Here is a 25,913-nt window from a genome sequence, read left to right on the forward strand (position 1 = left end):
TCGTCCACCCACCAACCCACGACCATCCCAATCTACATGACTTCGCTGCCGCCCGCGTCCAATCTCCACGCGATCCTCCTCGTCAGCAAATCGCGCTCTCTCGGCCCGCGCCTCGTGTTCCACTACCCGCCGCTATCCCCCTCGGCAGCAGCACTCGCAGCGGCCAAAGACCCAGCGTGGTTCCGCAACGAGACGACAACCGCGAGCGTCGCGTCGCAGAGCTCCGACAGCGACTGGGACAGCAGCACCGAGAATGAGGACGATGGCGACATCGATATAGGGAGTCGTACGAGCGGGGGGCGCACGTCGGGCCGCACGGGAGCCAGCTTCCGGGAGCGCGAGAAGTCGAGGCTGGGGGTGGCGGGGTGGGGCAAGCAGGAGACGATTGACGAGGAGGACGATGAGGACGGCGAGGATGGGAGCGGGGGCGGCCGGCAGAGGGGCGGCGACCACGACTGGGGCACCGTGCTGGGCTTCAAGGTCGACGCGCTCGAGAAGATGCTGAGCCCGGGGAAAGAGTACAACAAGCGCCGCTTCGAGCTGGCCGTCGAGAGCATCGTCTTTGTCGGCGCGCCCATGTTTGTGCGCGACGACGGGCTGTGGAAGAAGCGGAAGCGGCGGCGGCGGAAGAAGGCCGCGAGGGAGGACAGCCACCTGATGAAGCTGGCCATGGAAGACGACGACGACGACGACGATGGATACGACGACGAAGAAGAAGGGCGGGCGCCCATAGCAGAGCCATTTGTCTACCCGGCAGGCTTCGAGCCCGGCTACGGCCACGACGTCTCGGCAGCCCCCTCGGAGGCATCGGACGCGCGCAGCAACTCGACAACCCACGACAGCAACCCGGACATGACCATGTTCAACGTCGTCTTCGTCCTCAACCCGCCCGCCCTCGAGTACCAGCAGCGCGTCAAGGAGATGTACGACAACGTCACGCGCAAGTACGCAAAGGCGCTCAAGTACGAGCAGGCGCGCTTCGAGTACGTGTGGCGCGAGTCGAAACGCATCATCGACTTCAAGCAGCGCGCAAAGGAGACCAACGAGTCGCTCACGGCCACGTGGCGCAACATCACCACCATGTCGCCCCTGGCCAAGTCGATTGCCACCATGTTCGACGCCATCTCCAACGACAAGATCGCCCACATCCACTTCGACGCCACCTTCAACACGTCCTTCCAGATCCCCCAGCCCGACTCGACGCCCTACCTGCCCAACGCCCTCGAGCCCCAGATGCCCGGCCTCTGGCTGACCACGTCCAACGTCATGCTGGAGAAGGACGAGGCCCCCATGACGCAGCACGCCACCCTGCTCCTGCTGGACGACGCAGAGACGCTGATCAAGCATCTGGGCAGTGACTCGGCCGCCAACGCTGCCGCCATCGCCTTCTACATCCGCGCCATCGTTCCCACAAAGTCGCTGCTCAAAATCTCCAAAACACACAACATCCTCGCCCAGGACATGGAGTACATCGCCTCGCATCTCGTCTACTGGAGGCGCGCGCGTCTCATCGCCCCCTTGTCCCCGCGCGATACTTACATTGTGAGTCCCAACGCAGACATGACGGCCCTGCCCTCCGCCGTCATCGCCTACGCCCAGCGCTTCCCCACGCTCCCCACGCTGCCCAAGATCCTCAGCATGCTCTCCGGCACCCCGTATCCCTACAAAAAGCTCATCCCCACCGCCGACCACCGCGACGCGTACATGGAGATCCTCGCCTGGCTGATGCGCGGCGGCTGGGTCACGCAGCTGCGCACCTTCGCATGGGTGCGCGTTACGCCCGAGATCAAAGCCCAGGTCGCCATGGAAATGGCGCGCGAGGAGCGGATCAAGAAAGCAGAAGACGCACGGAAGGAGTTGATGAGCGATAACGGGTCGGTTGCCGACTCCATCCTGTCAGACAAGCGGTCTAGTCTCTTCTCCGCTGGCACAGGCGCAAGCACCATCCGCTCGTCCACGCCACTCCGCCGCACAACTACAAACACCACCACCACCACCACGACGCGGCGCGACAAACTCGAGCCGCCAGACGAGCAAATGGACGCCAGCACCATCCTCAGCCCGCGCAATCACCCCACGCCGCACTACCGCGGCTCCCCCGCCCGCGCCGTCTCAGACGCAGGAAGCACAGGCACAACCATCGCGCTGCACCCGCCACGCGCCGACTCGCCCTCCTCACACCTCAACCTCGCCCTCGCCCTCGCAGGCCGCGAGAACAAACCTCACCGTCCCTCACCCCTGCACATGAACCCCCCGCCGTCCCCCGAGCCCACCATCTCCCCCGCAGACTACACGCCCTCGCTGGTCCTCTCCCCGCAAAAAGCCTCCTCCCTCGAGGCCCGCTGGCTCGAACGCATCGGCCAGACCTTCGACGAAGACACCACCACACAAGACGAGAACGAGAATGCGAGTCCGCCCAAGAGTCTGTTCGATGGTGGAGGTAGTGGGCGCATCCCCGGCCGCGAGCTGCGCGAGCACTGGCCCGTGTTCCTGCGGCATCTGGACGGGCGGCACGCGGTGGAGGATGTGGCGCCACGGGAGGGCATGAAGCGGAAGAAGGTCGTTGGTGTGTTTCAGGCGCTGAGGGAGAGGGGGTGGTTGGTTGTTGTGCGGCATTGGTAGATGATGGGTTTATTATCTATAGCTCGCTATGTCTAATCTGTAGATTCGCCTTCGCCAGACTCTCACGCAGCTGGCTGTGCATTTCTGCACTTAGTTTGCCTTTTTCTCCCTCCTGCACTAGCCCTGCGGAAACTAGGATCCGTCGACACGCTGCGCGGTAGGTGGCTATTTTCTCCACAGTGCACACCTTCTCCTCGTTGTCGTTGGGATGCATTGTTTTGCCTACGAATTCATTAGCATATTATGTCGTGGGTGGGAAGGGAAGTTGTAACGGGGGCACGTACAAGCTTGCACCGCGCATTTCCCCTCCAGGTCTTGCATTTTGGACGCGGCATCGAGGAGGTCGCGCATAGCTGGGGGGTTTGCGTTTGCGTTTGCTGCCATGGCGGTGGTAACGAGTGTTGCCAGGGTAGTGAGTGTGATGAGGAGGGCGAGGGACTTCATTGTTAGTTCTGGGGTGGGATGGGATGGTGTGAGAGGGGAAGGGGAGATGGAGTGATTTGGATTCATATATTTTATGGGAGTGGTGGTGGGCCATGAAACGCGGTACCAGTTCAAGCACCAAGAACCACACATGCACGTACGGTTACCAGTGTTAGAAATTTATGCGTTATTTGGTTCGAATGAAGAAGCTGGTTCATGCGAGAAACTTTTTTGCACGCTTTTAAACTATCGTGTCGTGATTTCATCCCCCCCTTGTAATGTGTGACCAGCGGTGAGATGCCTTCTGGTTACGCCATACATGCTCGCATTTTTCATTTCCACCCCCTCACCCTTCCTCCACGTCTATAACCGCCCCAACACACCCCGCACACTCCCGTCAAGCACCACACTCCCATTAACGCTCAGCTCGCCGATCCCCGTCTCCCCACCAGATCCCTGCGCTAGCCAGCGCTGCAACAAATCATTGCTCTCCTTTGGCTTGATATTCGAATTCGCCGTGCCGACCGTAACGTGAGCAATTGGATTTGTCGTCTCGAACACCAGGTCCTCTGCAGCGTTGCCGTCGAGCCGCACGACGAAGCACATGATGCGGTCGTCCCAGATGAGGCGCTCCATGTGCACGCCGCATTTACCGAGCTCGGGTTCCCAGGCCCCGGTGTTGGCTTGCGCGTTCTGGGTGCTCTCGTTGAGCTGTATAAGCTTGTCCCAGTATGCTTGGTTCTGTGGCGCGGAGGCGCGGTGAATGAGTGTGACGTGGAATTCGGGCTGGATGCGGCGAGCCTCCTTCATGTGGTTGTAAAGGCGTGCAGTGTTCGCGTCTTTGTCATTAAACAGGTCGTCGAGGATTGAGGTGATGCGTGACTGGTCCAGACTGACGGAAAAGTACTCCATTCGCGGTGCCTTCTTGGACTTTGCTGCAGGCTGAGACTGCTGCCTCCAATTCTGGGTATTCGCCATGCTTTGCTTGCCGTTACCGCCATTGCGAGACAGATCCATCTTGAAGTCTGGCCTGTAGTCGTCCATGGCCCACTGGATCGCAGCGTCCATGTCGGCGTGAGTCGGCATCTCTTTGCCTTCGAAAAGACCAGGGTACGTCTCGAACATCTTGTTGATAATCACCTCAAGATTCTCACGCGAGTCTACAGTCGGGTCGATGTTGATGATCAGATCGAACAGCTCGTCTGGAGCTTCTGAGGGATCGGCTGGCTGGAATCGATGCATGAAGCCCTCCATGATCTGAATGATCTCACCCGAGCCTTTCGATCCCGCCTGGATGGTCTGGTGGTTGTCGCCACGATCGAGAACGCGCTTCCGTGTCGCAGTCCGAATAGCATCGTAGTTGGAGCGCTCGTGGACGTAGTGTAGAGCAACGAAACGAGCGTCAGGTGCCGTTCGTGAAATGTCTGTGATAATCTGGTCTCGCTCGCGCTTCTGGTGATTGTTTCGGTCTGCAATCACAACAGGATTGGTGACCAGCATGGCAGAGATGGTGTCGGCAAATACCTGACCACGGCCCTTCTTCGCTGTGACGTTGTCGTTCTGGAAATGGCCCCAGCCAAAGAGTTTTACCAACGCAAGAGCCAGTGTAGTCTTTCCGCACCCAATAGTGGCGATGGGCACGAGAACGATATCTCTCGCTACGTTCTTGCTCTCGGTCGCTCCATTCTGCAGCTCCTGTCGGATGATTTCTGCGCCGGTTGTGCCGCGGGCAGCCAGGAAATCATCCCTCATCTTGATAATGCCATGGTTCGCGTTGTAATCCTTTGCAAGCCCTCGGTTCTGGGAAAACTGCCTTCGAGCATATTCGAGATACTCCTCGGTGATGGCCTTGTGCTTCTTGTAGCGGGGAGGCTTGCCTGCGATCAATGCTCTAGTGCACTCACGCCACTGGCGGTACATGAGATATGGCTCTTCGAACTTGTACTTGAAGAACCAGTCAACGTAGGGAGCGCCCTCGGTCTCTCGTGCCTGACACCGGATGACGAAGCCTTCAGTGTCACGTCCGTCGTAGTTGCCTGTCTCAGCGACTTTGTCGAGGAAGGTCTTGACGTTCTGGATGTCGTTTTCCATGACATAGACGACCTTCTTCATGCCCCACTCATCTGCGAACTTGTCGACCAGATGTCCAGGGTATGTGGCAAACTCGGGCAGGTTGAGGTTGAGGCCGTGGACATACAGGCCGGCCTGGTCGGGGGTGTATGCTAGTACGTGCTCCTCGAAGTCGTCGTCGCAAAGCTCAGCCACCAGAGTCGCATTCATGGCGCGTAGTGTGCGGGCCAGGTCCTCCTTCCGCTTGCCCACAGTCGCGATGTGCCTCTCAACCCAGCGTTCACCTGCACAGGCATGGCTGAGTTCCGCATCGCCTCGCGCGCCCGTCGAGTGCTTGCTGCAGACCAGCAGCGTATCGTCGTCCAGGCCGGATATGAAGATGATGCAGCCGTTCTCCTTGACACTCAGCTCGTACGGGCCCCTCGTGTCCCGCTCCACATTCTTCCACTCTGTCTTCCCGACCTCGCCGTGGTTGAAGAACTTGTCGTATCCTCTCACAGCGATCTCGACCTGCCCGTCCATAGTTTTGTATGTAAACAGCCCCCGCGCATATGTGGGCAGATTCGCCTTCTTGTAGTCCCAGTCTTGCATCTTCCACGAGTCGACGGTGCGGCCGGTGGGCAATGTGAAGGTGTGCTTGCGGACGGAGAATCCGCCCTTGCCCTTTTTGCCTGTGTGACCGTCCAGGGCCTGTACCAAGGCGAGGATCTCTTTTCGATCCTGCGCCGCGTACGGTGCCGTGCTGCGATGCGCCATGGTTGCGAATGTGGGTGCTGATGCTCGTGCGAGTGCGAATGGGGAGGGACGAGGGAGTGAGAGCGTGGAGAGCGTGTGTGAACTTCTCAAGCGTTGAAGTATCTGGGGGAAAGGCGAAGGTGAGGAACAACGAAGGAAGGGAAGGCGGTATTTGAATGCCACTGCCATGTACGCTTAATGTGCTGTCACGATGACTCAAACAACCAAGGGCGCACCTTAACAGATTTCCATGCGCCACGATAAATAGTAGACAAAAAAGGGCGCAAACGCGTTAGGCTCGAGGCAGTGTTTATTTGTGCTCGTGTGTTTGTACATTTTGGCGATGAGATCACAGGGCTGACCCGCTCTGACTCTGGCTGTGGCGCAGCGGGGTCCATCCATCCCACTTCGACCAACATCGAGAGGGAAACAAACACTCATTTCTAATCATTCATTCTTCATTGTCTCGTCCAAAACAATGCCCTTATAGACCAAGTTCCTGATTAACATTCAACGTAATTATAGAAGCCAAATACGCATTGATACTACAACTGCAATTTTCGTCATTCTTGTCACTCACTTGTGTATCTCCTTTTTTCCTCCCTTGCAACATCCATCCCCCAATCACCTTCCGCATTTGACATGTACGAAGCCTAGTATTAGTATTGCAGAGTCGTATAGACCAAGATTTGAGCGAGATAGGAAGAGCAGTGATACTAACACACAGAGGATCAGCAATAAAATATACGTAGATAGATCAACATCTTTACCACAACCTACCCCCGAATTGATAGATGCATCGCCCCCTGCCAATCAAATCCCTCCCACCAGTCCATACGATGTTGATTTACGATACAGCCGCGCTGCAATGCACAGTGTGCGTCATCCCAGATCTGCAGGGACCGTGAACGAACCATCAACACGCGACAAAGCACAGGCCAGCTGAACATCATGCATCCCGCCCGCTGCTTTGCCTGGAGTTCCTCATCCACGACGACACCGTTGTTATATCTGGTTGCAGCATAGTGTAACTTTTCTTGCTTACGAGCTGACTCCAATTGATATCCAGATATGGCTTCCTTTGGCGGAGCAGGACTGGGACAGAAGATCCAAAGGCCAAACCCGTATGTCAACGCTCACTTGTCAATCATTGTGCTGCGCTGCGATGCCGCTACTCCTGCAATCACCTGAAGTACTTTTATTGAGGATTTTCTGCTAACTCGCATCGCCTATGCAGACCTGAGCGCGGTTCATTTCCTCTCGATCACGATGGTACGCTCCCCTTTGTAACTATCCATCCATGACGAAGACCGCTTCTCAACCCACCTGAGCTCTATATTCTCCTTGGCGACTAATCCTGTCTTCTAGGAGAGTGCAAGCATATCATGCTATCGTACCTAAAATGCATTAAATCCCATCGAGGGACAAACGACGACGAATGCCGCAACCTCTCCAAGTCGTATTTGTCTTGCCGCATGGATCGGTACGTAATGAGCTCTCGTTACTTCCTTGTTGGACTATACATACTTGAAACAAGCCACTTGATGGTTGTAAATTCGAAAATGACCATACTGACCAAACTCATCATCAGGAATCTCATGGCTCCCGACTCGTTCAGAAACCTCGGGTTTGGTGACGACAGCGATAACCCCAGCGCGGTCACTGCGAATCCATCACAAACACCACAATCTCAAGCACAAAATCAACCTCGCACGTCGTAGAGTTATCGGGCACCATCAGGGCGAAAAGTCTCGAAGATGTCTCTCGGCTCGTGGATCAGCAGCGTCTGATGCATTTACCAATGACGCCAGGTTGTTCTTCACACCCTCTCCATCAAATGAGACACGAGAATCCACTGGGAATAAAAGTGTCCGATATTTCCGCCATTGCGGCAGTTTAGGCCGGTAGCACTGCAGCACGCCGTGTCCCCTTTCGCAATGCGAACTCGCAACGAGACAAAGATCACAAACCGACGAGGCTGGCATGTGAAGCAGAGGGGGGAATACAAGAGGCGCAACAAGGGACAGACAGCCTGGAGTCACAGAACAGGCAGATGTTGTAGCCTGCAGGCAGCCATGACGCGGGACATAGTCGCACCACAGCAGGTGAGTTCCGAGGCAGTGCAAGCCACCACAGCATTCCGTGGACCTAAAGACCCTTTCAACAGGCAGCGAACATCATGTTCCGCGACCTCATAGCGAATACCAATATCTATGAAACAAACTTCCTTGCCATCACAGCCACACTTCCCATACTCTGTCATGCAGCCTGAGCAAACATGAACACCAAGCTCACCACCCCCATAGCGCCCGAGACACCCATCATCTGCCCTGTCCTGCCCCGCCTCACACCCAGACCCAGACCTCACTCCGCCGATCTATGTGGGACGTCGTACATCCCGCTCCCTGACACTGCCGAGCTCCCCTCATCCCTGTGTAAGTGTGCGGCCCGGGCTGGGTCTTAGACTTCATGTGCACCGTGGGCTTTGCTTTACTTTGCGGCTACGGTGCACGGCAGGTTTGAAACACTGGGTGCCTTCCGATCGTGACGTCGGTGGTGGATGGGCTTTGTTGATTAGTTTGTTCTTGGACTTGAGGTTAGAGTTGTGCGAGGGCGGTTGGCTGACTCTTGTAGTGGTGTGTTGTGAGTTTTGAGACTGTGTTGTAAAAGCGATGATGGATTAGAGAGTATGATGTGCGAGCAAACCAGACAATTGGACTGATCAACGAAGTGATAGCAGGTTGTCTGAACATCGCCCAGCTGTCTCCCTTCTCCACAAACCACTGCATATGCAAACGCAGCTGTAGTGCAGCACATGTCATGCCCATACACCCTCTACAAGCCCAACACACCTATCAACGTGCTGTAAAACATATACATACATACACTTGACAAGCAAGCTCACCGCCCGAACACAACAATAGACAGCACACCTTCCCATCAACGGCTGCGGCAAAAACGCCCGTCTGCAAAACTCACATTGCACACTCCCCAGACACAGTTCAGCACCCAACACGCAGTGTATCTACGCCCTTATTCAATCCGCTATACACGAGGATGGTGTCAAGCACAGCACAGCACAGAATCGCCATCCCTCCGTCTCTATTCCATTCCGTCCCAACCCACACGCACACGAGCTCGCCACGACAGCTGTCACTCCCCTTCTCAGACATACCTGCATCATCGGACACTACATCCACTTCCACATGTGTATCTATCTGTACCAGCCACACCATCCGCCTATACGCCACAATACACCACATCATTTGCCAGCGGTTTCGGAAGCTAGGTTTACGCCACGGTGGTTCACGGCGTGGGACACGATTTCGCGCTACTGAGGGTGGTGGTGGCGGTAGGTAGATAGGCGTTGTGGGTGACTGAGTAGTGTGTGCTTTCAACGGAGTGGCGTTTATTGTCTGGCTACAGAGTCAAGTGGTTGTAGTCGTTAACTAGTATTCCAAAGGTAAGTAGCTTAGTCGTAGACACACACATTCCATTCCACATTTGCAATATGTATCAGAGTGTGATTTGATATGAATGACATTGCTAAAACTAACGCAAATAACCAGCCCCGTGGATGTGGAAGAACAAAGCACCGAAAAGCGACCGAAAAAACAAATACCTAGCACCCTTATGACGATCGCAGCTGCTATCATCCGATAGTCTGCAACGCATCTAGCAGTCTCTCTCCGTATGCAACGTAATGTCAACTCCCATAACACCGCCACTCAATGCACAGAATCATGCTAACCATCCCCCGTGTATAAGGAAATACAGGTATTATAAATGTTCGAGTGGCGATATGAAAAAGCCTCGCGGATAAGAAAAGAAAAGCAAAAAGATAAAAACAACAGACGAGCTGTGTCTGTCACAGGCTATGCTAAATGTAATACTCCGAACGCCAGGGAAGTGGGTGTATGACGAGAGGGGTCGATACATGTTATGCAAGAAGATGGGCAGTGTCGTGATGTAGGCTGGAAGCTTCGTCGGTCTTTGGCCAGCAGAGACAGACGGCATGCGGGAGTGGCACAGGCAAGCGACAGCGTGATCTCTGTCGTTGGAAGCGGTCCCTGGCGACAAGACTCGTAGAAAAGGCGGGGGCCATGGGAAGCTTGAGCCACTCTTGGCAGGTGCACCAGCTGTATGCGGGATGGGGTGCGGGATGTCGCGGGGTATCATAAACAGGAAAGGCAATAACGACGTAAAGGGAAGGAGACCCTGATGAGGAACGAGATTGGAAGTGCTCAGCCCATGTCCATGCCGTACTCATCCTCTTCCTTGAGGCTCTGGTTTGACCAGTATTGCGGCTGGTTGGAGCCCGATCCACTACCGGTGCTCTGCATGCCTGGGCTGAGACTCTGTGGCGAGATTTGACTGAGGGATTCGCCAGCCAGATTGGTATGCTTGGGCACTCGCAGGCCTGAGCCGGTTCCTCGAGAGTACCTGAAGGTGCCGGTGCCGTTCTTGTCCATTGCATCCAGGATCTCTGTCTTCATGCGTTTCTCGTCCTCGGTTTGCTCGGTAGGCCATTCCTCACCGGTAGCCTCTTGGAGTCGGGCAGCCAATTCCTCGCACTCTTGGATCTTCTTGTACGTCATCCACATGAGATCGCGAGTCCAGCTGACAGCACCGTTGAGAATGTCACCCTTGTTGGGTCCCTTGTCTTTCTCTTCCATCGGCAATCCTTGTGTAATGTTTCCAGCAGCCCGCCTTCCGCTGCCGCCAGCCAGAAGGGAAGTTGCTTGTGGAGGTGACATGCCAGTGGCAGCAAGGGTTGGTGAAAGAGGTCCGTTGTTGTTGATGTGCTTCCGGATCTTCTCATCTTCGAGACGGTGTTGTGGGACCAGACGGGACAGATCATGAATTCGTTCGTTGATGTTGTCCCTCCTACGGCGCTCCACCAGGTTGTGAGATTCACGGCGACGACGCTTTTTGGCATCCTGCGTCTGACCAATGTCGACCTTGTTAGGTAATGAAGCATGCTTGCCTGAATGCAGAACTTCGGAGATCTGTTGATGATGCATCGTCGTAGTGTGAGGGGACTGTGTCGGTGAATCAATCCAGGAGTGAGCACTTCCGGGGGTACCATCCCACTGGCCAGACACGCTCTTCTGATGGCGGTGCATGTTGGTCATGATGGGCTGGGATGCGAAGTTGCCCGAATCGGGTGTGCCCAGATGAAGCCCAGCCATGGCCGGGGTCTTTGGCGACATCGGAGTGCGGCTGTCAGAACCGGTCCTGCTCATCGCCATACGCTGTCGCATGGAGCCTGTCTGCATGCTACCAGGGAATGCTGCTCTATGTGGCGCAGATTGGTATTGATTGAAGTCAAACGCCTGAGGATGAACAAACGGACTGTGGATAGGTAGATCGTCTGGCGTGTTTGAGTAGATTTGGTTCATGTTGGAGCCACCGGCGTTTCCGTGGAAGAAGTCTTGTTGGTTCACGCTGTTCTGGTTGTTGAAGTCGTTGAATCCCTGTTGCTGGTCGAAGGTACCAAGCGAATCAGCAAGCTCGTCGTCTGCAATATTTGCAGCACCATGAATATAGCTGGCTGAGCCAAACTGGTTGTTATTCATGTGCATGGTGAGATCAGATGGGTTGATGCCATTGTGGTCGTGAGCAGAGGCAAACTGCTGGCCGCCGTATTGTTGGTTCATGTCGAATCCGGGTTGGGCCATGAATCGATTGGGGTTGAACTGGAGCTCGTCGACCTCTTCTTTGATAAATGGCTGAGGAGAACCTGTGCCGAGCATGTTAAAGATATCAGCGTCTAGAGCGTCGTCAGAGGGTGAGTCCAATCGAAGGTCCAGCCTGGCCAGGGTTTTCTGAGGAGAGTAGGAAGACGGAGGAGTGAAGAGAGCGTCCGCTTGAGGGACAGTCAGTATGGCTTCGTAAAACATGACGAAAGTGACGGTTGGAAAGACGGTTGGAGAGACTGTTGGAAAGACGATTGAAATAGACGGATAGGAGAGTGCAAGGAGGAAGGAAGGTGCAGGCGGAGTGTCGCAATATAAGAACAGGTGCAAGACAGGAGGACTACTCTCATGACAGTGTAGATTGGGGTGTTACTTACTGGGCATTGGCATTACTAGATGTTGCGATGACCCGGGAATGTGGATGTATGAGACTGAGGGCCGGTATCGGTCCCTAGGCTCTTAGATCTGAAACGATCTGTCTTCGAATCGAGCAAGTGACCAAGGAAGGCACTCGCAGGCTTGCAAGATGATTGCAACACGAGACGGTCTGTGATCATATAAGGACCCTGGTAGTCGATTGCTCTGCAGAGGACACAAGACACTGAAGCAAGCTAGGGTCTTCGCTTGTGATGCTTGATGCTCACTAGCAATCCCTGTGTGTTCTCGAGATCAGGCTAGAATTTGCCTGCTTCATAGGCGTTAGGCCCGCGTCTCTGTATGCATACAACGTCCCTCTGGAGTGTTTGACTCACCGGATGTAGATATTGTTGCACCTGTTGAGGGAGGACTTTCTGTAGGGAGGCGTGGTGAGTGCTCGTGGCGGTGATGGTCGATACGGGCCTGGAAAGAAGAGTGTTAGCGTCTACCGAAGAGAAGTGTTGAGCAGTTCCAAGGTTGGTTGCATAGGTGTGGCGCACAGGCAGGCAGCCAGCGAGGCGAGCGACGGCGGACAGATGCCGTGCTGCACTCCGGCGCTGTGGAGAAGTGGCACAGGCAGCCAAAGCGGCAAAACAGTCACACCGAGCCGCAGTGCCGTTGGGAATATGCGTTGCGGCCAGGCTGACTGGTGGTGGTGGTGGTGGTGGTGGAAGAGGAAGGAGCGGTGGGGGGGCTGACTCACCTTGCGACTGTGAAGAGGGCAACAACGACTAGGCTTGCGGCACACGGCGGATGCACTGGCTTCGAGACTTGGAGTGGGATATTGCTGTCGGCTACGTGCAGTGGTCGAGAACAGCAAACCCGTCAAAGGCGGTGGGTGCTACAGGTTTGTTTACTGAGTCGACACGAGGAGTGGTAGGCAGCCTTGGGCAGAAATGCGGCACAGACGTCGACCAGAAGCGCTGTTCAAAGGCCGAGTGCGCGCTCTTCCTGAGGCTTTGTGGAACCGGGCGTGGGTGAAACAGTGGACGGGATTTGGAGGTGGGATGTGGGAAGTGGGATATAGAGTAGATCGGCAGGGTATGGCGGGGATAGGTGCGGGTAGAATGCCCCAGTCTTATCCAGCGCACGGTCGGTGCTGTGCAGAGGGCAGAGTGAGCAAGGTCTCGTCTTTTCAACAGACTCCAGAGAGGAGAACTGGACACCTAAAGCGAAGACAGGAGGACCCAGACCGGAAGGCGGTCAGAGAATAGAAGGATGGTCGCTAGGCGCGGCTCGCCAAGAAGGTCGGGCGGCGAGCGAATCAGGGCGCTGGACACAGGACCGGCGGGGCGCGGCAACCGAGCACGAAACGGCAAAAGAACAAGCGGCGACGATGCGGTGTAGCTGGGAGACGGCTGGTGTTGGCGGGGACGGTGGTGCAAGTTGGGCGTGCTGGGCGTAGGGGCAAAGGTGGTGAAGAGAGGTATCTGAGGGAGCTCGGGCCGGCGTGGAGGGCAATATGGGATGAATATATATATCAAGTACTCACAGACGGGCAGAGGGCTAGGGGCTGGAGGGTTATTGGGCGCTCAGCAACGCAGGGCACTCGTGCATATTATACTCTACGCTGAGCGCGGCTCTCTTGCTCGCCGTAGTCGCGCTGTGGCTCATGCCCGCCCCGTTGATCGATTACGACTATGCAGGCATCCGTATTGCTGCCCTCCCCGGTCCTTCGCGACCGTTTCGGCCTTGGAAGGGTCACCCGCAGGCGCAGTGGGTGGTGTGGGCGAGGTGTCTTGGATGGAAGCAGAAACGCGTGCAAGACAGGTTCCAGGATCCAGGGCGCGATGTGACTCACAGCGACTTGCGCGCAACATTCCGCCGAACATCGATTACAGCAACAGTCGGGCGAGCAGCCTTGGCCACACTCGCGGGCGTGCGCGTAGCGGTGGGCTCAGCATGGAGTAGTTCTAGTCCCAGACATGGGGCGGGACCCCGTCGTCCTACCACCTAGCGCATTCGTCATGGCAGCGTTCGTCTGCACGTTCGTCCGTCTGCAACCTGCTCCGAGGCGACCGACGCGACCGAGCTCCCCCCCCAAGGCGACCTAGCACGCCTGCCAGGACTACACTAACGAGACCACCACCCTCCACCTCCACCACCCCTACGAGCCCAACGCGTCCCTCTGCTCGGCGCGCCAGCCAATCACCCCCACCACGGCCTGCCTTGCCGAGTCCTCCACGCCGTCCCCATCGCAAGTGCCCCCTTCGCCGTCGACGCCCCAGCACCACCACGCGTAGACGGCCTCGCGCACCAGTCATTGGGCCTCTGCCTCTCTCACCGCAGAAGATCATCTGCACGAAATCCTCCGGCCCGTTCTCGCAGCTGTCCAACTTCTCCCATCGTCGACAGCATTCCCACATCAGCATTAGGCTGACTACCGAGGCCCTGAGCAGCTAGCCTGGGCAACCATCTGTTTGTATCGTTGTGTCGCCTGCTGCGGCTTCTCGTAAACCTTCTATCCACACGCTATTGCATCTCAGGCTCGCCACTACCAGCTCCAGCCATCCTACTCCTGCGCTGCAAAACAAGTTTCCACACACACTTCAAACCCCCCTGTCGACTACCTTGCTTTTGATCTTGTCCAAGCAGCAGATATGGCTTCCAACTCATTCCGCGACTCGATGAACTCGCTGGGTTGGAGCAGGAGGGAGCCAGAACTGTCCGTGAATACGTCACCACCCTCACTGCTGGGCAGAATCCAAAACCTCAACCCATTTGGAGAAGGGGGCTATGTTAGACTGCCCATCACAGAGACAAACCCCGGCGCCCCTCTACCGGCTCCGACAAGGAGAGAAGAGGAGGAAGGCTGGTTTGCGCGTAAGTCTCCATCTTTCATCATGTGGCAACCTCTCTGCAAGCGTCTTGATGCACGCACTTTACTTTTTGATGCACTTCGGAGGCACTCCGATATCGTGAGGCCTACATACTGCGGGCCAGAGTATGATCGCCCTCAAAATGTTCGAGTGCTATAATGAGTCGTATTGTCACCCCGTGACTGCACCAGAAGACACCGCGGTGAAGCTAGTTTCACTTCTAGTCAAAGCCACTCCCTTTCTCCACACATGTTTCAGCATATCGAATTTCTCAAAACAGCATCTTGGATTCTGTGGGCTTCTCTCTTCCGAGACCTGCGGCTGTCATCTGGCCCTGCATTACCATTCTCGACCGGGCAACGGCAGTGAATGTGACAGAAGATAGTTCCTGCATGCCCTGTTTTGGTTGCAAAATACCTGCCCAATCGTTCGACTATCAATCTTGTCGATCTCTGCTGACAACTTTCGGCAGTGAGTCGGTGGGACCGACTGCTTGTTTTTGGCGGTCTCTTGCTTGCAGCCTTGGCATTGTTTGCTACCTGCGTCGGACTCATGTTCACTCCCGTATTCATCGTTAGGCCGCGCAAGTTTGCCATCCTGTAAGTCTTGAGCACTTTCGTTCCAAACCAGTCAAAGTCCGCCGCGCAAGTTGCCTTCAGCCTGCTCTCGCAAAATCGTCACAGGCGAATCAGGCAGTAGCACACACCGCTTCTGTTTCGAAGTACTGTACCCGGCTATGCGAACTCATGCAGTTCGTTCAAGGATTTATCATTTCTTCTATCGGCTTCGACGAATAGTTGTTTTAGCCACCGCCGATCGTGCGGAGCCTTCCACAGCGATCATGCGGGCGTAAGGTTCGGCGCGTTGCAACGTGCAGCAGCAGCGTCCTTGCTTAAATCCAACCTCGTTCTCACATATACCATGCGCATTGCTTAAACGGCGCTAGTGCTAACGATCTTTGCCTGATTCAGATGGTCTATGGGAAGTGTTCTCTTCCTAGGAGCTTGGGGTGTATTGATGGGCCCCATGCAATACTGTAAGCCTCGCCCTCAATTCAGCAGTGGTCATACACTTTGATTGAAAATACTGTTGCTGACAATTCATCCAGTCCACCATCTTACATCTGGTCCGAGGCTTCCGTTTACGGGTGCTTATTTTGGCACCATCGCTCTCACTCTCTACTTCTCTCTCGGCGTAAGTCATTGATCCCTGTTGTCCTTAACCCTTGCAAAACAATCCACACACTGCGTAGACCCTGTCGTTTCCCACCCACATCTCACCAACTTGGATTGGCGACGCGAATCAGATTTACTGACAAATGTCCGCGTGATTAGCTTCACAGCACTATCCTCACCTTCGTCGCGGTCATCGCACAGCTGATTTGTTTGGTCTGGTATATCGTCTCCTACTTTCCCATGGGGTCAACCGGGTTGCGATTCGCTGCGCGCTTTGGAGGAAACCGTGTTGCAGCATGGATGAATGATTAAGATGGCACTGCAAAACAAACCAGTACGACAACTTGCATTATCTTGCGGATCCTCAAACAATATACCCGAGACAAGACAGTAGAACGTGCGTCGCCACATACAACAACCCCCCTTTCAAAGGATCTCAATAATGGTATCCCTGAAGTATACCGTCTACTCAGCTGAAATATCCCTTGATACTGTCGCTGCTCTACTTATTGCGTCGTAGCGTCACGCGCACCTCCGTCTTGTGGCTCGAGATCAGCTCGTCGTTGATCGGTAGGCGCGTTACTCACATGCTCCCTGAGAAGAGTGGCACACATGGCTCCAGATTAGGGTATAGCGCGCCACATCTTCCAACTTTCTGCCACACTCCCCTTTGTGTAGCTCCCTCGCGTTATCTCGTGAAGTCAAACTGCAGAATATCAGTGTAGATATGTTCACGTGAAGGATTACTAGGGCACCTCCATCTCGCGCAGTGTGTCTATGTTCTGTGATCACGAGTGCATATGTTTGTCAATGTCTTACTTCCATCGTCCTTCACTCCACACACACCCCGCCTTGTCGAGCTTATCTTATCGGCCTTCTGACTCTCGCATGCAAGCAAGCAAGTATCCGGTCCAAAAGTCCACATTACCATATTCAGCACGAGCCCACCTTGCTTGCGCAATCCAATACTTCTCCAAACCCAAAACAACTGCTACTGTTTCGAAAACCTGCCTAAGTCGTTCCAGCCAACCAGCCAATCAACCAACTAACTAGCACACACCCGCTCGATCTTGACATGTTCCAATCGGTACGTACCTAAGGCAGACAGATAGACAAGTAGCCCAACGTCAGAGCGCCCGCTCGCATACTGCACTGCACTGCACCGCACTGCACGTCAACATTAGCCCCGGCTTTCCTCGCTCGACACTCACCTAGCTCAACTCCCCAAGCATAAGCGCAAGCGCAAGCGCAAGCGCATCTCTCGCCCAACCTCCCCCCTCACCGCAAAGCCTCGCCATACATGCCATGCCTTATTCACCGCATCTCCCAAGTCGCGAAAACAGACCGGCCGGACTGAATATGCGGGGCCATCGCGTCCCATGATCGACATACCTCTGGTTCGCCTACTGCTGCTACTACCACTGCTACTGGTGGTGATGCTCGCTCCCGTATTAGCGGGGTGGGGTTAGGTTGGGTTGGGTTGAGTGGGCCTACAGACAGGGATCGATGGGATGCAGGGATACAATGCTAGTTGCATGACGCCACTGTCGGACGGCAAAATATACGACGCAGGGTAGAGCGGTTATCAGATCTATGTACTCCGCTCGTATCTGATGCACTGCGCTGCACTGCACTGCGCTGCACGGACGGACTGACCTTGCTGCATATACATAGATTGATTGAGTAATTGAGTGGTAGACTGGGGGAATAGAAAGAGACAGAAGGGGTTTGGGTGGCGGTACGCGGTCTTGCTTTTCTTGTGTAGGCTGTGTGGGATTTCGATGGTGGTGTATATTTTGTACCGTGTAGATGTGTGTAGGCGCTGGAGACGGTGTTTGGTGGGGCTGGGCTGCCGATATATTGGTATTTGTGGGTGTATGACGACATGAGTCTTGAGGTTCTTCAGCTTGCGGCATCGTGACTTTTTCCTGTGTGTGTGTGGGTAGTTAGGTTTTGGAGTTTGAGTATTTGGAAGAATATGTTGCGGATCACTTTTTGGTGTTGGGGCTTGCTTGATTGGTGGCAAAGGGTTGTATTTGGTATTGCGTGGTGGCGCAGTATAGACATGGAGACATACATAGAGTTTATTGCATATATCGCTTTGGGCCATGTATGTATGTATTTACATCACCATCTCACCACTATCAAACTTACCTACTTTATTCCTTCCCGAAACAAGGCCACGGTTGTGAATTTACCCGTCGCAACGATAGGGAAAAAAAAGTCCTAGGTAGCACGAATAGATTGCCGATACACGACTTGCCGATCTCCTACACGGTTCTGCCAAAAGACCTCGGACTTACATATTTACATACATACATCCCTAAACCGATGCGCGTCCGATCTCGCAAAGCCCTCCTGTTTCGACGCGTTCACGCTCCTTTTTAGGGACCTCGAATCTGTGTCGTGCAGGCTCGTGTATGCGCGCGATACGACTGGGGAAGAAGAGTGCCGTGGTGGCGGCCGAGCCGTGTGCGACACTCCCAGCTCCCTTCGTTGGGTAGGTAAGGTATGTTGTGGCTCCGCGGGTCCCGTATTTGATCGGTGAGGGTGAGCGAGTGCGTGCTTGGAGGCTTGGAGATGATGGATTTTGTTGGAATGCGGGGATACTGATTGGGTAAGAATGGGGAGTGTGAATACGGATTTTGAGCAGCATGGCGAAAGGCGGTGGAGGGGTTTCGGTCGATCGTGGACTGGGATTAATTACTACGCCTGTATGCACGATGATGTGCAGGTGGTAGGTAGGTGGCTTGCGAAAGCTGACCGGAGTGCTTACTGTGTTGGGTTATGGGTGTCGACGTCTTGGGCGATTCTCATTATGTTATACTATACGTATGCGTGGCTTCTGATCTTCACGCGTAGTTTGTGCTTACGAACTACTAGTCATCAAGAATCTCAGGATATCTACGGCAATTCGGGACACATTTTCGCAAATCCATCCCTAACTTATCCACACCTACCGGTGCTCTTAGCTTTCTGACTGTGCTTCGGTACGTGCATGTTTGAGCATATTTTTTATTCCCGGTTGAAATTCAAGGGGAAACCGCGTGGCCCATAAGCCACGTTTAGCAGCCAGACTACCCGATCTTCTACGTTGATCCGAGGCATGATAGGTGTTTTGTTGACCCTTCCTATCCCGAGCTCCACATCTGGCATGAAGTCCTATAAGTCAAAAGCAAGAAGATTGGGTATTTTGATAACACCCAGAATGTAAGATGAGCCGACTGTGAGTAAGTGAGCAAAACGACCAGCATACAGAACACCGCTGTCACTTCAACCGATCAGCCAAAAACACATGAGATGAACAAGTGAGAAATATTGGACCAAGTGACTTATCACTCTCGATACAAATAACAAAGGAAAGCCAGCCTTTGAATAGTTTCTTCTCACTGAACTATAACGTACCTCCTGGAATACACTGTTGAAAGCAACCCTAACCTAGGTAGGTTGTATACTCTTGAAAATTGTATATACTATGAAGGACTATAGAAGGAGCTTACATACATAATAGAGTAACCGGACAACTTCTTTCCTGTCCATAGTCGACGAAAACTACAAAACTGACTAACGTGAACATCACACTGTGTTCACAGCAGATCGACCCAAATTTTCTATGTGTACATTTTCGAACACAGCCGAATTCTTTCCGTACCTTGTCCTTTCCCTCCTCTCACCCAACATCTCAGTGTCTAGAAGAAGTCCCATCGCAACCCTACATACTGCATACTGCACATTGCAACTCAACCTTCATAAGTGGAAACATCACATCGAGGTGTTCTTCGTGAAGTCTTCATTCACAAAGCGGTGTATAATACCATTGTTGAAAACGGCAGGTATAATAAAAGCCGCGATCGACTTTCACGTCTTATGTCGAAGAACTCACTCATTGCGGCGGGCACGGATGTTGAGACGTGCATCGGTCTTATGATGGCAGGTTTCGGATCTATGGGATAAAGACTTGTTATGATGTTGTAAGAAGGACAGTTGGTCATTTCTGAGTTTGGGATTCGATAGATTTATGGCAGCTGAATGATTGCGTTTGTCAATATGTGCGGAGCGGAAGGAAGCAAGCTCGCTGTTTTGAAGTTATCTTGGTGATGTCGTGTTTATATGTAAATTGGTTTAAAGCTGCACAGCCCACATCCAGATCACAAGTAAAACAAACAAACGAGAGCACGCAAGTAACTACAATACATAGCTTACAAAAGCCTTGCCCCTGAACAGCAACCTAATATGTACCTGGAATCACACCCACCCTCCCTCCGTCAGTAAGCTGCATCGTCCCATTCTGGTACGCACCGCCCTTTCCTACAAGGAACAAAGCCAACCCCGCGATATCATTTGCAACCCCCATCCTGCCTTGCGGGAGCTGGTTGGTGGCGTATCGGTTCTCGTTCATCTTTGTCATTTCGCTTGGGTAGGGCCCAGGCGCAATAACGTTGCTACGAACACCCCACTCGCTCAGGAATGTGCTCATCATCTTGCCCATGTGCACAGCCGCAGCTTTACTTGCGTTGTAGGCAAGGCCGGCAGAGACCCATCGACTGAACGCGGCTACGCTGGCGACGGTGATGATGTGCGCCATGCGGTCGTCGTCGGCGTCAGCCCCTATGGCCTCCAGCTTCGACTTGTCCTGTTCGCGAGTATTGCCCGGACCGTTGACCCTTCCTGGTGCCCAACCTCGGCGCATGTTCGCGGCCTCCAACAAGGGCAGAAACGAGGCCGACACACCGATGACAGACTGCGTGTTGATCGCCATTGTGCTTGACCAGCCATCCCAACCGGACACCATTGCGTCGCGCAACTTGTCAATCGAATCGACTTGGTAGATTTCTTGTCCGTTCTTGGGTCCTACGACGCCGGCATTGTTGAACAACACGTCTACGTATCCAGTCTCATTCTCGATCTGTGCTACGGCTGCTTTCACAGATTCGAGATCAGCGACATCGCAAGATACAGCAGAGATCACGCAAGTTGAGGACTTGGGTGCTGAGGGCGAGGATTCGAGGGTCTTGACGGCGTCTTGGAGAACATTGAGGCGGCGACCAAGAAGGAAAATCTTCGACGCGCCGTTTTGATGGAGCGCCGATGCGATTGCGATTCCGAGTCCTGAGACCGTAAGTTTGTATCACAATTTATTGCTACGATGAACGTCATGGTGATTGAACGCGGGGTATGCAGGGGTAGCTTGGGAACAGCAGCAACGTACCACTGCCACCTCCAGTGATTACTACGACCAGTCCTTTGGCCGAGAAGAGGTCCGCCGGGTTGAAGGGTGCTGTGACGTCCATGGTTGGTATGTTGGAATGTTCGGTGTTGGATCTAGGAATTTGGAGGTCGACGGGCAGTGATATAATGAGAAGGGTAATGTCGACGTCGGTATTTGCTCTCCCGCAGTGGAATGTCGGAATTGCGTCACTCACAAGCGGAAGAAGGCCGCGGAACCGGGAAAGTGGTAATGGGAGTAGTTCATGCGTAGAATTTAATGCGAAGGGGTATCGTGACCGTGTAAACGCCCGACTCGAGTCGTGAGGTAGAGATGTCCTCAACTAATGCCACCAACAATCTTCAATCCTTGGCTATCCGCCGAGTGCGCGAGGATGTATCGACATGGATGCCAGGCAACATGCGCCGCCGGGTTGGCGATGCTGATGGTGTGCACAATCTCCCCCGTTTCGACGTGTGCAATCTTCAGTTTCTTCTCTATCTTGTCATCGGAGCCAGCAGTAATGTAACTTCCGTCAAACGAAAAGTCGACGCTCTTAACAGGTTCTGTTGTCAGGTCAAAGGTGCGCACGCAAATCCATTCTTGTGTGTCCCATATCGAGACCAGGGCGTCACCTCCGCCTGCTGCCATGTGTTCTCCGCTTGGCGACATGGTGATGGCGTAGCAGGAGGACGTGTGTGCGTTGAGCGTGAGGGCGGACTCGAAGGAAGGGTAGCGCAAGACTTTGACGCAGCCGTCGCCGTTGGTCATGAAGAGGTGGTTGCCCGACCAGTCGAAGACGCATTGGTTTGTCTGTACTGGCTGACGGTGCTCGGAGATGACGCGCAGAGCTGCCCGGTCAACCAACACCAACGTGTTATCCTGCATCTAATCAGCACAGCACCGGGTATGTATTTGGCGGGCGAGCAATTTACTTTTCTCCCAGCAACAATCTCAGTCCCATCAGGCGTCCAGGCCAGCGTGAAGGGCTGCTCGCCAACCTTGACCTCGCCCACACTAGCTTTTGAGCGTATGTCCCAGAACCTGACCATGCCATCCGTGCTGCAGCTGGCTAACTCGTTCTCGTTGATCGGGTGGAAAGCGACGCGTTCGAGTGAGACGGCACCTGTTGCGCCTGGCGTGCGCAGCTCTGTCGAGTTCTTGACATTCGTCTTCTCGGGGTTCCATATGCGTAGCGTCCTGTCTGCAGCACCTGTCGCGATGAATGTGCCTGACGCATTCCATGAGAGTGTGCGAATGTAGTGTAACGACGACACAGCACTTCCAGGCCGCATATTGTCGATGTAGATGGACGTCTTGAGCTTCGAGAAAGCAGGAGAGAAGGACGCCTTTGCGAGCGGACGGGCTCGGGTTGGAGGCGCCATATTGAGCGACTAACAATCACGTAAGCTCGCGTCTTGTATTACGCGTTGCGCTGTGGGGCGTCAATACGGAGTTGTGGTGTTGGTCTTTGTGAAGCTCTGGCAATGTTGAAGCTCTGACGCTAGGGAGAGCAGGGATTCCTCCACTCGGTCTTTGACACTCGCCTTTCCTCGAATCTACACGATGATGATTGAGGAAGCAAGTCTACAATCCAAAATGGTTGCATGTTTTGGTCAAGAGATTGCCTTCATTTAATATGTCGTGATCCTTGCTCATCTGATCCTATCGCTGACTTCATCCATCCCATTCTCCACGCTTATTGCTTCTTGCTCTCTGCGCCCTCCTTCTGCATGCCCTCACACCCGACAAGACTTCCAGCCTTCTCCTCGACCCCACCAAATCCCTTGCTTGTGTCTCTGTTCTCCGACGCCGCCTTCATCGAATCGACCGCTTGCGACTTGTCTTGCACAGCGGAAGACTTCCACGCCTCATTGCCCGTTACGTTGCCGATGGTCGCCTATGCGAGTGTTAGTGGCGAGCAAGGTAATTGTATTGAATATGTGGACGGCGATGTACATACCTCGACGGCGCCCTTGACATATTGAACATGACCTGCGATGAGGCCGGGCTGGTTCTGGTCGTTGGCAGACATCTTGCTGATTTGGATATTTGGGTAGGTCTTTGGTGCTTTTGGAGGTTGTTTAAAGCGATGTTATGTCGTTCCAGTTGTTGGGCGCGCCTTCCTATATGATGTCTTGACTGCAGACCGTGACGTCACCACAAAACGACATCACATGGAGACGCGTTGGAGGCGTATCGGAACCAGATCCAACGACCAGATCACTGGAACTGCTCGTAGTCTCATTGCTTTACTCTTTCGAAGAAGCAACGAATGCAGATATATACTCTGGACCAACGTCGTGGAGTCGCCATCTACCATGTCTTTTGAACAGGACGACGCAAACACAACTCTGTCTACTATTGATAAAGATGTTTCATAAATATGGCAAGAATTGTAACAGCTCAACGTTACCTCAGTCGGTGCTGGCTTGATCCTGGCATTTCTATCTTTCCTCGACTCGAATGTTAACCACCCAGGACATCAGCAGGCAATATTGTCTTCGGCAACGACATACTTCCACATGGACAACCGTACCTATTATCAAAACAATCAACGACTACTTCACTTGAGACCTGATATTGGAACAATCTGGTTGGTAGAACCTGCGGAAGAATCTTCAGGGCAAAACGGTGAACCTCGGCAATAATCGGACATTCAACTACACCTGGAAACTAGCCGTGAGCACTGAATTAACACGATTGGCTGTATTCAGCTCTTGCAGTCGCATTCGGCTACAGCGCTGCATGCGCAGTGTGGTGATTGGCAGATGGCTCTATGGGGTACAACAGTACCTGACAAATCAACATAATTGCGTGCCCAAAGACAACTATTTCTTCAGGCCAATTCAATCATAATACACCGACTCCCAGATCTACCTCACTGTGTCCAGCAACTCCCAATAAAACTAGACATCTTCTCTCCCGTCTGTCAGCGATAGCAAGATCTTTCATCCAAAATGGCACCACAAGACATCAACCGCGGTGTCCCTAACATCGACTACTTCACACCAGCACATATCGTCTCCCCTGGGTCGGTCGTGCCAGACGTCAAATCTGAAAAGCCGACTCCAACACTCTTCAAGCCCCTTACCATCCGTGGAACAACTCTCCGCAATCGCGTCCTCGTAGCACCAATGTGCCAGTACAGCACTGCACCCGACGGCCCCCAGATTGGCGCTCTGACAGACTACCACGTCGTTACGCTGGGTCACTATGCGCTCAAAGGTGCCGCCCTTGTCATGGTCGAGGCTACAGGTGTCCAGGCCAACGGACGGATCTCGCCAAACTGCCCAGGACTCTGGAGTGATGCTCAGATCCCGGCTTTGAGAAGGGTCAGTGATTTCATCAAGAGCCAGGGCAGCCTCAGTGCTATCCAGTTGGCACATGCGGGTCGTAAGGGAAGTACATGTGCCCCTTGGATTGCCGGAGAGCGAACTCAAGGAGGCAAGAGGAAGGTCAGTGTGAGGGCTGGATTAGACGCCGGTGGATGGCCGGAGAACGTGGTGGGCCCAATGGGCGGTGAAGAGTGGACCTGGGACGAGAAGAAGCTAGACGATGAAAGCGGCGGGTACTGCGCCCCTCGAGCTCTGAGCGAGGAAGAAGTCGGACAATTAGTCCAAGACTGGGCCAGCGCAGCCAAACGAGCCGTCAACGCAGGAATCGATGTCATCGAAATCCACGGCGCGCACGGATACCTCATCCACCAATTTCTGTCGCCCATCACGAACCAGCGGACGGACAAGTACGGCGGGTCTTTCGACAACAGGGCCCGTGTTCTCGTCGAAATCATCCAAGCGATCCGAGACGTCATCCCTAAAACTATGCCCTTGTACCTGCGCATCAGCGCCACAGAGTGGATGGAGGACACAGACCTAGGTAAGAAGCACGGCAGCTGGGACGTCGCGAGCTCGATCCGCCTCTCCAAGGTGGTCGCACGTCTAGGCGTCGACCTGCTCGACGTAAGCAGTGGAGGAAACCACCCGCAGCAGAAACTCAACGCTTTCGACGCAAAGGACTACCAGACACGCATTGCGTCGCAGATCCGAAGGGAGCTCAGGAAGGAGGATCTGAGCATGTTTATCGGCGCTGTGGGACTCATCACCGAGGCCGAGCAGGCTAGGGGCATTGTCGAGGAGGGTGCTTCGCGTCCTGCTCGCGCCGCGGCTGTCGAGATGGAAAAGGAGGCCCAGGCTGCGGTGGGCATGACGGAAGCGACTGATGGGGAAGATCCCATGGCCGATGTTATTCTGGTGGCGAGGCAGTTTATGCGCGAGCCCGAGTGGGTGTTGCGGGTTGCGTGGCAGTTGGATGTGGAGGTTGCGTGGCCGAATCAGTTCTTGAGGGTTAGGTTTCCGAAGTTGTGAGGCGTGTTGTCGTGGAAGTAAAGATGGCTGGGAAAATCTAGAAGTGGTAGAACGAGAAAGCAGCTTTTGACCGTTACAAAGATGACATGTATTTAGATATACGGAATGCTAGAGTATAGATGATATATGAATAACCATGAACACAGATGTTTCGATCTTCCAATGCTGAATCTATGTGTTTTGCATATGCTGAAAGAAAACGAAAGAGTGTGAATATGCTAGAACGAAGTCTCCGGACTGTCACTCAAAGCACCTCGCTGAACGGTAAGGGTGTTGCTTGGTACGACACATCGACTGACACCAAAACGCACGCAATCGTAGCTATACATGTCCTTCAGGAACGACGCACTCACCAAGGTGAAAAGTCCAGTCCAATGGTT

General features: G+C 54.0%; 11 protein-coding genes across 11 annotated transcripts; 6 read left to right on the forward strand and 5 right to left on the reverse strand.

Annotated features, from left to right (window-relative positions):
- Positions 1–36: 36 nt before the first annotated feature.
- P153DRAFT_383398 (uncharacterized protein) lies at positions 37–2,622 on the forward strand (the record flags this gene model as incomplete). Its single annotated transcript, XM_033670226.1, has 1 exon — positions 37–2,622. The coding sequence occupies one exon, from the start codon at positions 37–39 to the stop codon at positions 2,620–2,622; it is 2,586 nt and encodes an 861-aa protein (XP_033525672.1).
- A 117-nt stretch (positions 2,623–2,739) lies between these two features.
- P153DRAFT_383399 (uncharacterized protein) lies at positions 2,740–3,066 on the reverse strand (the record flags this gene model as incomplete). Its single annotated transcript, XM_033670227.1, has 3 exons — positions 2,740–2,754; positions 2,810–2,844; positions 2,907–3,066. The coding sequence occupies 3 exons, from the start codon at positions 3,064–3,066 to the stop codon at positions 2,740–2,742; spliced, it is 210 nt and encodes a 69-aa protein (XP_033525673.1).
- Positions 3,067–3,408: 342 nt separating this feature from the next.
- On the reverse strand, positions 3,409–5,871 carry P153DRAFT_355109 (tRNA ligase-like protein; the record flags this gene model as incomplete). The annotated part of the gene is made up of 1 exon (XM_033666553.1): positions 3,409–5,871. One exon carries the CDS (start codon positions 5,869–5,871, stop codon positions 3,409–3,411), a length of 2,463 nt encoding a protein of 820 aa, XP_033525674.1.
- Positions 5,872–6,817: 946 nt separating this feature from the next.
- On the forward strand, positions 6,818–7,967 carry P153DRAFT_364889 (cytochrome c oxidase assembly protein COX19). Its single transcript, XM_033667700.1, has 4 exons — positions 6,818–6,974; positions 7,088–7,122; positions 7,219–7,333; positions 7,442–7,967. Exons 1-4 carry the CDS (start codon positions 6,922–6,924, stop codon positions 7,569–7,571), a joined length of 333 nt encoding a protein of 110 aa, XP_033525675.1. The 5' UTR covers positions 6,818–6,921; the 3' UTR covers positions 7,572–7,967.
- A 161-nt stretch (positions 7,968–8,128) lies between these two features.
- On the forward strand, positions 8,129–9,188 carry P153DRAFT_383402 (uncharacterized protein; the record flags this gene model as incomplete). Its single annotated transcript, XM_033670228.1, has 2 exons — positions 8,129–8,285; positions 8,857–9,188. The coding sequence occupies 2 exons, from the start codon at positions 8,129–8,131 to the stop codon at positions 9,186–9,188; spliced, it is 489 nt and encodes a 162-aa protein (XP_033525676.1).
- A 906-nt stretch (positions 9,189–10,094) lies between these two features.
- P153DRAFT_335486 (uncharacterized protein) lies at positions 10,095–11,986 on the reverse strand (the record flags this gene model as incomplete). Its single annotated transcript, XM_033665656.1, has 1 exon — positions 10,095–11,986. Exon 1 carries the CDS (start codon positions 11,751–11,753, stop codon positions 10,095–10,097), a length of 1,659 nt encoding a protein of 552 aa, XP_033525677.1. The 5' UTR covers positions 11,754–11,986.
- Positions 11,987–12,763: 777 nt separating this feature from the next.
- On the forward strand, positions 12,764–13,307 carry P153DRAFT_191820 (uncharacterized protein). Its single transcript, XM_033662438.1, has one exon. The coding sequence runs from the start codon at positions 12,863–12,865 to the stop codon at positions 13,178–13,180; it is 318 nt and encodes a 105-aa protein (XP_033525678.1). The 5' UTR covers positions 12,764–12,862; the 3' UTR covers positions 13,181–13,307.
- Positions 13,308–14,566: 1,259 nt separating this feature from the next.
- P153DRAFT_286319 (SFT2-domain-containing protein) lies at positions 14,567–16,272 on the forward strand (the record flags this gene model as incomplete). Its single annotated transcript, XM_033663457.1, has 5 exons — positions 14,567–14,789; positions 15,258–15,384; positions 15,757–15,821; positions 15,894–15,979; positions 16,120–16,272. The coding sequence occupies 5 exons, from the start codon at positions 14,567–14,569 to the stop codon at positions 16,270–16,272; spliced, it is 654 nt and encodes a 217-aa protein (XP_033525679.1).
- Positions 16,273–20,059: 3,787 nt separating this feature from the next.
- P153DRAFT_335490 (WD40 repeat-like protein) lies at positions 20,060–22,628 on the reverse strand. The gene is made up of 4 exons (XM_033665657.1): positions 22,102–22,628; positions 21,520–22,048; positions 21,170–21,346; positions 20,060–21,069 (listed from the first exon to the last, which is right to left on the reverse strand). Exons 1-4 carry the CDS (start codon positions 22,549–22,551, stop codon positions 20,189–20,191), a joined length of 2,037 nt encoding a protein of 678 aa, XP_033525680.1. The 5' UTR covers positions 22,552–22,628; the 3' UTR covers positions 20,060–20,188.
- A 179-nt stretch (positions 22,629–22,807) lies between these two features.
- P153DRAFT_394648 (uncharacterized protein) lies at positions 22,808–23,290 on the reverse strand. The gene is made up of 2 exons (XM_033671328.1): positions 23,130–23,290; positions 22,808–23,066 (listed from the first exon to the last, which is right to left on the reverse strand). The coding sequence occupies exons 1-2, from the start codon at positions 23,199–23,201 to the stop codon at positions 22,866–22,868; spliced, it is 273 nt and encodes a 90-aa protein (XP_033525681.1). The 5' UTR covers positions 23,202–23,290; the 3' UTR covers positions 22,808–22,865.
- Positions 23,291–24,126: 836 nt separating this feature from the next.
- P153DRAFT_286214 (FMN-linked oxidoreductase) lies at positions 24,127–25,533 on the forward strand (the record flags this gene model as incomplete). The annotated part of the gene is made up of 1 exon (XM_033663453.1): positions 24,127–25,533. The coding sequence occupies one exon, from the start codon at positions 24,127–24,129 to the stop codon at positions 25,531–25,533; it is 1,407 nt and encodes a 468-aa protein (XP_033525682.1).
- Between the last annotated feature and the right edge of the window lie 380 nt (positions 25,534–25,913).

Source organism: Dothidotthia symphoricarpi (assembly GCF_010015815.1).
Source record: "Dothidotthia symphoricarpi CBS 119687 unplaced genomic scaffold P153scaffold_6, whole genome shotgun sequence".
In the NCBI taxonomy this organism is placed as follows: domain Eukaryota; kingdom Fungi; phylum Ascomycota; class Dothideomycetes; order Pleosporales; family Dothidotthiaceae; genus Dothidotthia; species Dothidotthia symphoricarpi.

What these genes read in the sequence shown, in the direction of transcription:
- P153DRAFT_335490 (XM_033665657.1), bottom strand. Translation starts at nt 22,551, where the DNA reads ATGGCGCCTCCAACCCGAGCCCGTCCGCTCGCAAAGGCGTCCTTCTCT. An exon ending in AGATTGTTGCTGGGAGAAAA is followed by an intron (nt 22,049 to 22,101) that starts GTAAATTGCTCG and finishes GATTAGATGCAG; the next exon opens with GATAACACGTTGGTGTTGGT. An exon ending in CCAAGGATTGAAGATTGTTG is followed by an intron (nt 21,347 to 21,519) that starts GTGGCATTAGTT and finishes ACTGCGGGAGAG; the next exon opens with CAAATACCGACGTCGACATT.
- P153DRAFT_191820 (XM_033662438.1), top strand. Translation starts at nt 12,863, where the DNA reads ATGCGGCACAGACGTCGACCAGAAGCGCTGTTCAAAGGCCGAGTGCGC.
- P153DRAFT_364889 (XM_033667700.1), top strand. Translation starts at nt 6,922, where the DNA reads ATGGCTTCCTTTGGCGGAGCAGGACTGGGACAGAAGATCCAAAGGCCA. An exon ending in ATTTCCTCTCGATCACGATG is followed by an intron (nt 7,123 to 7,218) that starts GTACGCTCCCCT and finishes CCTGTCTTCTAG; the next exon opens with GAGAGTGCAAGCATATCATG. An exon ending in TTGTCTTGCCGCATGGATCG is followed by an intron (nt 7,334 to 7,441) that starts GTACGTAATGAG and finishes ACTCATCATCAG; the next exon opens with GAATCTCATGGCTCCCGACT.
- P153DRAFT_394648 (XM_033671328.1), bottom strand. Translation starts at nt 23,201, where the DNA reads ATGTCTGCCAACGACCAGAACCAGCCCGGCCTCATCGCAGGTCATGTT. An exon ending in ATGTCAAGGGCGCCGTCGAG is followed by an intron (nt 23,067 to 23,129) that starts GTATGTACATCG and finishes ACACTCGCATAG; the next exon opens with GCGACCATCGGCAACGTAAC.